At 43.0% G+C, this 11,772-nt stretch overlaps 1 protein-coding gene and 1 pseudogene across 2 annotated transcripts in view; one reads left to right on the plus strand and one right to left on the minus strand.

Moving 5' to 3' along the window:
• Window positions 1–755: 755 nt before the first annotated feature.
• Window positions 756–1,854, plus strand: LOC119300397 (annotated as a pseudogene).
• Window positions 1,855–2,630: 776 nt separating this feature from the next.
• The window catches only part of LOC119303961 (exosome complex exonuclease RRP44 homolog A-like), a 10,170-nt gene continuing 1,028 nt past the window's right edge, over window positions 2,631–11,772 (minus strand). The window contains exons 2-25 of one of the 2 annotated variants that reach the window (XM_037581119.1): window positions 11,645–11,769; window positions 11,427–11,564; window positions 11,169–11,326; window positions 10,484–10,539; window positions 10,253–10,375; window positions 10,021–10,151; window positions 9,677–9,917; window positions 9,453–9,612; window positions 8,811–9,051; window positions 8,464–8,620; window positions 8,321–8,389; window positions 7,336–7,461; window positions 7,124–7,176; window positions 6,405–6,511; window positions 6,226–6,280; window positions 6,021–6,120; window positions 5,831–5,942; window positions 5,150–5,270; window positions 4,970–5,029; window positions 4,780–4,885; window positions 4,389–4,484; window positions 4,229–4,310; window positions 3,996–4,061; window positions 2,631–3,033 (exon numbers count right to left, since the gene is read on the minus strand). In XM_037581119.1, the coding sequence (XP_037437016.1) occupies window positions 2,838–3,033; window positions 3,996–4,061; window positions 4,229–4,310; window positions 4,389–4,484; window positions 4,780–4,885; window positions 4,970–5,029; window positions 5,150–5,270; window positions 5,831–5,942; window positions 6,021–6,120; window positions 6,226–6,280; window positions 6,405–6,511; window positions 7,124–7,176; window positions 7,336–7,461; window positions 8,321–8,389; window positions 8,464–8,620; window positions 8,811–9,051; window positions 9,453–9,612; window positions 9,677–9,917; window positions 10,021–10,151; window positions 10,253–10,375; window positions 10,484–10,539; window positions 11,169–11,326; window positions 11,427–11,564; window positions 11,645–11,698 (2,808 nt within the window). In that variant the 5' untranslated portion in view covers window positions 11,699–11,769 and the 3' untranslated portion in view covers window positions 2,631–2,837. The remainder of the gene's footprint in view (window positions 3,034–3,995; window positions 4,062–4,228; window positions 4,311–4,388; window positions 4,485–4,779; window positions 4,886–4,969; window positions 5,030–5,149; window positions 5,271–5,830; window positions 5,943–6,020; window positions 6,121–6,225; window positions 6,281–6,404; window positions 6,512–7,123; window positions 7,177–7,335; window positions 7,462–8,320; window positions 8,390–8,463; window positions 8,621–8,810; window positions 9,052–9,452; window positions 9,613–9,676; window positions 9,918–10,020; window positions 10,152–10,252; window positions 10,376–10,483; window positions 10,540–11,168; window positions 11,327–11,426; window positions 11,565–11,644; window positions 11,770–11,772) is intronic. The other variant, XM_037581120.1, reaches the window with a different exon arrangement.

The raw sequence follows: 11,772 nt of genomic DNA on the forward strand, positions 1-11,772 counted from the left end.
GGGGGTAGTTTGTATGGTTTTACGAGTTTAGGGGGTAATTTGTTTCGGTTCGGAGTTCGGGGTTGTAATATGATATTTTCAAAGGATTGGGGTAATGTGCGCTTTACTCTCACTCTTTTCGCTTGTACAATGAAGGTGGGAAATAAGTAATTAGTTTCGATGGTCGGGTCGGGATCAAAGGGTGCGACTACTTAAAGGGTGCCCCGGCGTGGGAGAGAGTTTGGAGGGCACAAGGCACACCATGGTTGCCGCATGGCGGCTTGCTAGCCCAGCGAGCATGATGTGTGATTTTTCTATGGTTTTTCCTTATTTATTTATTTTTGCGAGGGGAGTACTAAACTTCTCTAAGACGAAATATACTCCTGCCTGGTGATTTCAGAGATCAGGTGGCTCACCGCCCGTCTCTCTCTTTCGGTTCGTTCCTGCGCCTGGAACGACGAAACGAGGCGGAAGACAGAGCAGTCGAACGAAATTTGTATTTGTCTCCGCTGCTGAAGAACCAAAAGTCGTTTTCGTCGTCTGCGCCTCGGCGCAAAATGGAAAGCATCTGGCTGGGTCTGGGCGTCGATCGACACGCGCGGCCTGATGAGCAGAAACGTGTGCGTCCACAGCAGCCAGCAAAGCGGTCGCGCCGCCGCATGGGCAGCACTGCACAGCACAGCACAGCACGGCAGCTTGGGCTCTTCGGCCAGTTCTTCAAAGCCATTCGCACCAGAACCATCTCCGATCTCTCTCGTCGACTCCTGCAAGGCAAGATGAGGTTCTGGTCTCTGCTCGCCGTGGCATGGCTGCCCGTTCTGCAGGTCCTCCTCGCCGGCGGCCTCGGCGCCTGCCTCGCGTCCAGCCGTTTCGACGTCCTCACCTCCGATGCTCGGAGGCACATAAACAAGGTCGTCACCACGCATCAATCAGCTACAGATTTGCAAGACATAACAGTGATTTCAATCCATTTATCTATCCATTTCTTTGTTTGATTCTGCAGGTTGTTTACATCGTGTTCGTCCCGTCGCTCGTCTTCTCGAGCTTGGCAGGCACCGTCACGCTCAAGGACATCATTTCCTGGTTCGATCGAATTATCTACCACTAGTAGAATATTTACATGGATTAATGAAAACTGTTCTACGTATTTGATTGCTCATTTCTGAACTTGATGATGAGTTAAGGTGGTTCATGCCAGTGAACATGGGCATCATATTCCTCATCGGAGCAACTCTCGGATGGCTGGCCGTCAAGGCCCTGAGGCCAGGAGCACATCTTCAGGGGCTTGTCATTGCTTGCAGCTCAGCAGGCACGTCGCCACTCACACTGAAATGGCGAATGTATTTCTTCAGTTTTCAGACTTTCTAAGCGAGCTTTTCTATGTGCTAACCTGCATGTACATTTTCAGGTAACTGGGGAACCATTCCTCTGATGATTGTCCCGGCGATTTGCAGGTGATGCCGACACCTGCAACTCTCTCGGCCTCTCCTACGTCTCGCTGTCCATGGCGGTAAGCTCGTCGCCGCGCCTGAATAACTCCTCTGTCAGGACTGTCATGCATGGTGCATTTTGGATTCAGAAACGTTTCGTGCAGCTAGGGAATTTCTTTATCTGGACTCATAGCTACAGCGTCATGAAGAGATCTGCTCAGCTGTACAAGAAATGCGGTGATCCTACAACTAACTTGACGAAAGAAGAAAACTCGGGAGAAGCTGAAAATGGCAATCATGCGGCTTTTCTTCCCCTGTCGTCAGGGGAATTTCACGAGGATGTCGAGAGCGAGCCCGTAAGTAGTGCTAACAAATTCTTCAGTTGCCTGTGTGAGTGATGAACGAACCTTACATTTTCTGAATTTGGGTTGCAGGTCAGTTCTAGCTTGCCTGCCAACGATGTTGCTGCTACCTTCATGCGCTGCTTAAGAAGAGCAAAGGATCTGCTGGTAGAGATACTGAATGAACTGTGGTCACCTCCCAGTGTTGCCGCGGTATGTGACTCTCTTTGCACCACAATGAGCACACAAATGAGCTCTGGAATTCGCATCTAACTGCTACCGCTCTGTAGCTCGTAGGGTTTACCGTCGGCGCGATCGACAAGCTGAGACCGCTCATTACGGAGGAAGACGCCCCTCTCCGAGTAGTCCAAGATACTGCCAAGTTACTAGCGTAGGTCCAGATTTATAGCATAGCAGCACTTGTCTTGGATCTTGCATCCTTTATATCCAACTGCTGCTGACTTCTCATGGATGACACGAGCAGAGATGCCGCCATACCATGCACCGTCCTCATACTTGGCGGAAACCTTACAAAAGGTGAAGTTCATTCTCTGCGAGACTTCCTCACAGTTTTCCCGGGTTGCGCATTTTTCCCATGCTCATGTTTGCAAAGATTCGCACGGCCAGGCAGAGGCAGGACGACGATGAAGCCCCTGGTGGTCGTATGGATCATCGCGATAAGCTTCGTCATCCTCCCAGCGTGCGGAATCGGGGTGGTGAAGGCTGCCACCGAGCTCGGGTTCCTGCCAAGATCGCCCCTGTACCGTTACGTTCTCCTGCTACAGTCCACGGTTCCCCCGGCCATGAGCATATTTGTACAAATGTGTTTCAAGCACTGTCAAGTGATAACACAAATAAGATCTGCCCAGAGATGAGCAACTGACAAGGGGAACACAGCAGGTCATGCTAGATTTTTAGCATCAATAAAGAGAGATTTTTACAACTCTGTGAAGAGCAATTCCAGGCTGATTTGACAATATCATAAAATCACCAATGTTTGTTGAATTAAAGAATGGACCTAGTACACTGTTGTAGCGGAAAAAGGGTGAATGCACTAATGTTACAATTCAATCATAACATTTGTTGTTCATATGAGGGTGAGCTGCAGCTTGGGGCGGTGGGGCTGAGGCTCCACCACTTCCATATGGATCATAACACTCTGCAACACAGCATAGCTTATGTTTGTTCCAGGCTTGGTTACTTTCTGGTGAACCTCGTCTACTACCCAGTCAGCCCCTTTGTCTCCCTTCGCCGTAAGATAGATGGGCCCTTCTATGCCAAACCTGTTGCGAAAAAGTACCAAATGAGAACAAGAAAGGCGCTAGCTAATGCATACCCATCGCAGAGGATGCTGGAATTGAAGAACTACTATTATTTGGAAGTATTTGGAAAAATTAAAACTCCAGATTGAGAACAAGGAATAACACAGGGCATGTTTGGTTCATTTCCCTGCAGACTTAAATTATCCCTGGTAGGACCATGACATGTGGGCCCCACGTAGCACCAAATATTTATCGGCTCCAAATTAGTATATGGATATCGATTTGTTGATCCCATCATAAGAAATTCGAAGGTGCAAACAGATTGCAAATCACCCGCCAGGTTTAGATGATACCGCAATAAATGAAGCTGGATGGATGCCTAGTCAATCAAATCAATGTGCCAGCCATAGTTTCCCACATCATCTTGGCATGCAGCAAAATTGCTGGCCACATTTTGTATCAGTTTTTACACGCCTAGAAACTGGGAAACTTCTGTACGGCATTTTGGGGTGCATTACCAGATACAGAAAGCAAGTAAATCCTAGCCTGCTAGCTAATCTCCATAACCATTACTAATTTTTGGCTTCACTGACGAGGGGTAGGGAACCAAAATGCACCATAGTGTGTCAACCAAATGCTCGAATATCTTAATACTTATTAAACTACAAACAATTAGAACCAACTAATTTTTTTAAGCAGACCTGCCATCTCAGATTTCTAAGAACAACACAGTGACCAGAAACAAGATTGAAGCTCAGTATCCATGCAATAGCAATTGGCAGATCCTAGATTGGGTTGCTTCAGGTCCATCAATAAGTTGGTACTAATTTAATTTAAGATGACTGATCAGGACTTTCCTGGGGTGTGATCTTTTATACTTGTGATTTCTGAGCAGGACGTTCATTATTAGTCTAACTTGGCAAATAATTGAGAAGGTGGGAGAGAGGAGGAGGGGAAGCGGGGCTGTGGAGAGAGATCCATACTTTGGGACGAAGACTATGAAACCATTTGCCTTGATCTTTACTATTCTAGCTTCAGTATCCACGGGCCTGCACAGTTAAAAGTGTAGAGCAGTATCAATGATCCTAACTATGGTCACTCAGATGATATATGTACTCCACGAACAGACTTGAGCCATTTCTTACTATCCTCGTCTTAAGAACATACTATCTACTGTAACTTATAAATAAAAGAGCCATTGACAATTAAAATGTACCTTGTCCTGAAATATATGAGAGTGTGGAGCTCAACCGATGCTCTGCTTGCCATTTGGGCATTTCGGTGCCTATAATTCAAGTCTGACATGATAATAATGTCAGTATCAAATCTTGCAAAACATATAAAGACCCACTTCAGTAGTGCATTGGATCACTCACTGTCGGCGATGCCTGTGAGTTGTGGACCATCCTGGAAGACTGGTGGAAGTTTCGCAATATCTAGAGCAGCAGCTAGCAACCTATGCACCACAACATCTGCAATCGGAAAGATGTAGAATCAGACACCAATCTCACATTTCATAGGTTTCCTCCTCTTCTTTCTTCTACATTTTAACTTAGTCCACAGAATATACAACGTGTTACAAACAACTTTCACTATGTACAAAAGGTGCATGAAAATAGTTATTCCAACTGAACTTCCCAACTAAACTAATTAGCTCATAGCCGGAGAAAGTAACATGGATAAATACTTGCTATGTCCAACAATCATCAGTCGAATTCAGGTAATATCGTTGAGCATCAAAGCACCTATCGGTGAAGAAAAACTAACCTGCGTATCTGCGAATAGGAGAAGTGAAATGAGTATACAGAGCAGATGCAAGCCCATAATGATAATACTCAGACAAGCTCAAATCTCCACTGCAAAAGTAAACTGCCTGTGTATTGCAAGAATAAAGTTATATAGATATAGTTGGAATCAGTGAGTCAGGATATTTTGAACTTCAAAACTGCTATCATACTTGTGTCATGCATCTAGTTGCCAAAATCCGGATAAGCTTGTTGAAGTACGGGTCATCTCTCTGCATGTGAAGCATTAACGGCAGGTGAGATAATGCTCCAAACAAATATTACCCAGCTACATAGGACTGTCACCTAAATGTGGTTACACCGTAGAATAAAATAATACAGGTCATTCTCACCTTCGCATTATCAAGTGATTCAGCTAATGCTTTTGAGGATGATACGTCTAGACTTAGGCCAACAGAGGAGGCAGTACGGAGTAATGGCTCAAGCATCTCCTTTGTTGGACTAGGATGACGCCTGATGCCAATCAGAGAAAAATTAGCATGCTCAGAAAAGGTAATTTAAATGATACAGCAGCTGTAGGAAAGAACTGGTACATTCTTTGAAATTGTTGCATAAATAGTGTAAGAAGATGGCAGTCACAAATAAGTTCTTAAACCATCCTTGGCAAGGACAAACTAGTCAACGGCTGAATGTATTTTGTTTACAGCTGCCAATATGTGCCAGATGGAAAATATTGTACGAATATCGAGAATTAGTTCATGAGCAATCATATAAATGCAACTTGGTAACATCAGGAGACTCCACAATCACATACATAATATTTTGGCATCCTACCTCATTGGACTAAACTCTCCTGTGCTATTGGTTATTTTATGATGGCGTCTAAGCAACTTTATCTCTATAAACTTGAATGAACAGGTCGACAGGCCAAAAATGTATTCAATTATGAATAAGACATGATCAATATTTTCAAAGGGTTCTCCTAGAAATTCAGATATACTTGGATGCACTACCAGAGTACCTTAATCTGATCCGAATGTGACAAAATAAAAAATAACAGAGCAAATGTGTACCGTAGCAATGAACACAAGGGGTAGTGCTGCAAAATCTTCTCAGCAACAGAAACATTTGCTGCCAACATAAACTCTTCAATCATTTGGTTTGCCTCACGAATTTGATATATTCCTGTTGAACTTGAGTGTAAGTATTTCATCTATAGAAGTATAGAAATAGTACAGGAGTCAGGTTTACAAATCTGAATACCTATGTCAAGGGGATCATGAGTTTCACTGTCAATTTCGAATTTAACTTCTGCTGAAGCAAGAGTCAGGGCCCCTCTTTCGCAACGTCGATTTCTCATTATCTACATAAGCATTCAAAACATAAGCTTAATAATAATACTCAGTAGTACATGGTAACAGACAAGAATATTTATTGCAGACCGAGATATGGTAACACAAGAACAAACCTTTGCTAATGAATTTAAGTTCCGCAAGTCTACAGTCAGTGGATCGACCAAACGGCTGGAAATTTCAAGGAATGAAACGATCAATTTTATGACAATGTTTTTGGCCTGCTAGACCAACAAAAAATTGTATCTCTGCATATAAGTAATGCAATCTGAGACAGCTGAATGCCATAAAGCACCTGTCATCCATTCTTGCTTGGGCTTCCACATAAGACATTGCAGCACAAGACTTTATAACACTCTTTGTGTATCTTGAAGATATGATATCAGCATCAGGTGTCATTTCCTGCACACATGACATTCCAAAAATTCCAAAGCACCAGGATACAAGAATTAGCATATACTCATTTAAAGGGACAGATGTAATCACTTCAAAACGGACGAGGATGAACAGAAGAAATGCCAAAGGCAGATGACGATAATACTCTGTCTGTGATACCACGGGATAAAAAAAATGCCAAGCTATTGCCCTAATCCAACATGCAGGCATATTGTATGACTTGGATCTAACAAGTTAGTAACTTTCTAAGCACACCGCACTCTGCACTCATGAGTCTCGGAGAAGATTTTTGTTTGAGGAAAATGGCATTAGCGCAGATTACACATAAAGTGCAGTTTGCAAGAATAAATTATATATATGACCAAAAGGCTAGGGTGTATTGACAAATGATCCAAATCACTTGTGGAAAAGCTTAGTGAAAGTTGTGCAAAAATAATTCATTGCATTTGAGCTTGAATATAGTATGGACTCTGAGATCATAGAGCTAGTAGGACACAAGGACTATGGACAGCCTCCACACAACAAACCTTTTTCGATAAGAGCAAAAACTTAATGACCACATTTATATATCCTCGTACATCAGATAAATTGACATCACAAAAACACAATTAGACTCACCCAAATGACGGAGAATGCCAGCCTCTCAACATCAGCACGAAGGGAACAAACATCTAGAAAACAACAAAATTCAGAAAGAAAGAAAAATGAGTCACTTCTGCCCATACATATTAACATTAAGGTGAGTATTATCAAATTCAATGCAATGCTTTGGCGCAGTTGATTCAGTAATCAGTAATTCAGTGTGCATGCCATATAAATGAAGGCAATACCTTCAGTTAGAGGCTTCGGCAGCATGTCAATTCGTTGTCCAACAAGATAAACAGAAGTTGCCCTTTGAGAGGCCTCCTCATCAAGAGGGGTACCAGGATGGACAAAATTAGTGACATCAGCAATATCTGGTCAGTCCAAGTCAAGAACTGCAAATCTCCACATCAATAGCAACAGCATAAAACAAAATAGGAAAGAAACACATCCCATATATATCCTGTCGACAACATACAGCTGTCGATACCCAAGGTCAAGAGCAGAGATAAAATAGTTTGAACCCTGGACAGAAGAACTAGCATAACAAAAAAAATGCAAAAGTAGTCAATTATTACACCAGCAATGCTCAGGGCACTTGGCCACTCGCAATGGTTTGTATCTATTGGTGAGAGAATGCATTAAACGAATGTATAGATAAAACCATCCCAATTTAAATGTGCTGTATCTAAATTGGTCATATACTTCAGCATTAAATCAACATTGTTGTTCTCAAATTAGTGGCATCTAGTATGAGATACAACCTGCATCTCTCTCTTCATTAACTGCCCCACCACCTAATCTTTAGTCCAAATTGACAATGCCACATGAACCACTGTGAATGCCCCCAAACCAATTTTTCATGAGGAAAGTATTTCTGGGAATTGGCATTCCTATTGAAATTGAGCAATCCGCGCACCAAGAGTAATGATCTATCAACCAAAAGGATTTAGGAATTGAGTTTGTTCCAAGCAAGAGCATATAGAACAAAATCACATGATTTGGTTCTTTCGTTATAACTAAACAATCAAGCTTATGTGATGAGCTCAAACCCAGGTAGATGCAACAGATCCTACTCACAATTTATGAAAGCTATCGTGGAGTAAAAAAAATGGAAATTAGATGGCAAATATTAACTCAAATGTAAAGTACAAGTTAAAAACTGAAGAGAACAAGATTAACATCCATTGCAGACTTGAACTGCATACTAGAAGGTAAACTGATAAAGGATACGAACTCCAACTTCAAAATTCCCATTTGGAAGCGGTGTGCAATGTAGTGCATCATCAATATCCCTACAACCTAAATAGCAGTTTAATGGTAAGAATGCAATTCAACTGCAAAAGAACAGGGTACACTTATCATGATTAACTTACCAGGTGGATCCACACTAAAAACTCTCACATGCCGCAAGTCTTGCCTATTAGGATTAGCCACATCCTCAGGTGACAATGTCCAAGGCAAAGGCGGCAAACAAGCAAGGACTTGTGTAGAGAAAGGTCTTGTGTTAATATCATTCTCTATTAGGACAACCTGTATTATGTGTATATCAGTTAGCATGCTAGCATCAAATGCATGATCTTAGAATGCTAGCATCAAATGCATGATCTTAGCATGCTAGCATCAAATGCATGATCTTAGCATGCAGCAACTAATTGGATAACGTAGGCTGGACTGCAGCTCCTACAAAGTGATGTACTAAAAATTAGGTATACAAACTTGCCTCTGTTTCAGTTTCTTTATCGCCAATATCTCCTATAGTCCGCACATAGTGTCCTGATGGGTATCGAGACATGACATCCCATGAATCAACTGCAACGATAATCCTTTTATTTAAAAGATTCCCAAGTTGTCTAGTTTGAATCCGAATCTTAGGAATTCTTCGATCTTTTGACACAAAGAGAGCATGAGCAACGCCCCCGCTACCAGCAGGCATGGGCATTGGCTCCAATGATCCACAATACCTGCAGTATACAAGTATTTCATTTTTATGCATCAATACACAAAAACAACTGAAGTTGCAATATAAACTAAATAGTTTGCTGGATGGAACAAGTATTAGCATAATCTTGGCAACATACAAATAGTGATGTCATGTCTAACCAACCAAAGATTGTAAGAAATGCCTGAAATATTGAAACCTTCTTTTTTTGCGAAATATTGAAACCAACATGTGTGAAGTAGCAGGGCAGATATGCTGTCAACATACAGCATGCAGGCATATAGACGTAAAAACACGAGCAGGATATATCCTTCTGGGTTGATATTTCACATTGACTGAATGAATTGTGCATATTCTGATGTCATCTTTACATATCAGGAGATCATAATTAGATAAATATCATTCAGATCATATAGAACTCACGAATTCCAATTCCGCTTGATGATACCAACAACACGCCCAACTGGACGACTGGGGACAGAAGCAGCTGATGATCCAACTGTTGATTGCATGGAATTTGTGTTTCGTGGAGCATCATCAGCACTATTTGGAACCAACCGGACATCATCTTCATTATCATCTTCTGAAATAACAGAAACATCCATCAGATAAGAAAAATGAGATGCATCAAAAAATGAACAACATACCATCATCAGCAGCAATAAATGACTTCGAATCATGCCACTGATCCTGTGGCAAGAGTTCTACAGCAACTATATCTCCGTCAAAGGACCTGTTCATATTTGAACTCCCACGGATAATAATCTCATCCCCAATGCTCTCACTACCGACATATGCTTCAAATGGATTGTAACGATTAACTCGAAGCTTCCCTTGATGATAAATTCCACAGCGCAGACCAGATGTAATTTCCGACATAGGTTTATGCTGCAATAATATCAAGGTAGCATATATTATATTTGACACTAGGTGGTTATTGTAGCAAGAACGTGAGGATGAAAAATGCATAGTTAATACTAGCTTGGTATACCTCATTGTAAACTATTTTCCTTTTGGATGGTCTAAGATCTTCTACATCTTCCATGGCAACATCTCCGCTACTTGGGACAACCACCAAATCGAGCAAACCAGGCTGCGCAAGCGATCGTACATATGACTCAACTGGAACCAGAAATAGTTTGTGAGGCAACCATAAAATCATTCATGCAGTATTGTAAAGGATTCAGCTATGGATTTCATGTAACAGACTATCCAACTAGCACCTGTCTCTGCGTTTAGGCCTTCTTCAGTAGCTTTCCGTTTGTTATCTCTATCATTTGTGACCAGCAACACTTTGGCACTGTCACCGAGGTGACTCTGGTACCAACGAGCAGCAACACGGATTGCTGAATAGAGAAGAAGTGGCGAGTAAAGAGCAGAGCATACATAAAGTGTACATAGAATAACTGGAAATGGGATATACTGTACATAAATATAATTAAGCAACTCAGTACCTCTATCATTACGATCATTTGGGCTCTCTCCAACCATCTCCTTGACATAAGTATCCCTGTATGTTTTTCAGTAAATGAGTAATCCTAACCATGTGAACAGGGAAGAATAACATCGCTGATGCTAAGGAGATGCAAGTTCTAATGTCTAATGGGACAAAAGCAGAATTACTAATTAGTTGCAGATAAGTACTTCGTTTGTAGTGCAACGTGCACAGAAATTTTGCCAATGCAAACTGCAAATAATGTTCAAGTTCAGGTTTAAGCGCCATACATGCCAAAGATAACTGCCGTTGGGAGTGAACAACTGAACACCACTTGAACACAGTTTTAGGGAAGACAAAATCAACTTGGCCCAGTTTAAATAATTTACTGCAAGTCAGCTTAGTTACCCTAAGATATGTGGCCAGAGATTCAGGGCAGATGCACAATTCAGGGCAGATGCATAGCTCAAAAAAAACAGAGCAGATGCAGGAGTGATATCAGTAGCTTATTCCTTGAGCTTTACTTGATTTTCTCACTCAGTAACAAACTATAGTTTCATAGCTACGTGGTTTATCTGCACCACCCCATCGACTAGAAATCTCAACGAATTCTGCTTTAGATAGGAAGAAAGCAAATATAGCAGAGCCTAAACTCACGCCTACTGACCAATCAAAACAACCATGGAGAACCAATTCAGGCGTACCTGTGGTGCTCGTTGGTGAACACGAAGAACCTCCGAGCCGTGTTGGTGCACAGGGTCTTGAGCCTGTTGTACACGGAGAGGTTCTTATTCTTCACTTCGTCCAGCACCACCGACAGCACCACGACATCTTCAATCGCCGGATTCTCCAACAAATCGATCTGCAGCAACCGCACGGAGCATCAGCAATCGGAACCCCCGACCCCCTACAAGGCACGCTAAATACGAGACCAGAGGTGGGAGCAGGAAAGGCAGGGGCACCTGGTGGAGCACGACGTTGGTGTCGACGACGAGGATGGCGGCGGCGTCGGCGTTGAGGCGGCGGGCGGCCGCGTCGCAGGAGGAGCAGGAGAAGGCGCCGCAGGGGATGTCGTCGCGGAGGTAGTGCTCCCGGACCACCTGCGCAGACGGGGGGAAGGGGTTAGCTAGGGTTTCGGCGGGGCCTCGGCGAGGCGGAGGTTGTGGTGCCGAGCGGCGACCTTGACGACGCGGCCCTGCTTCGTCTTCTTCACGAAGGACTTGCTCTGCAGCATGTTGGCGAGCTCGACGGGGCGCGGGGCAGCGGCGGCGGCGGGGGGCGCGGGGAAGTGGGGTCGGGGCAGACCTT

The sequence above is a fragment of the Triticum dicoccoides genome, chromosome 5A (assembly GCF_002162155.2).
Source record: "Triticum dicoccoides isolate Atlit2015 ecotype Zavitan chromosome 5A, WEW_v2.0, whole genome shotgun sequence".
Taxonomy (NCBI): Eukaryota; Viridiplantae; Streptophyta; class Magnoliopsida; order Poales; family Poaceae; genus Triticum; species Triticum dicoccoides.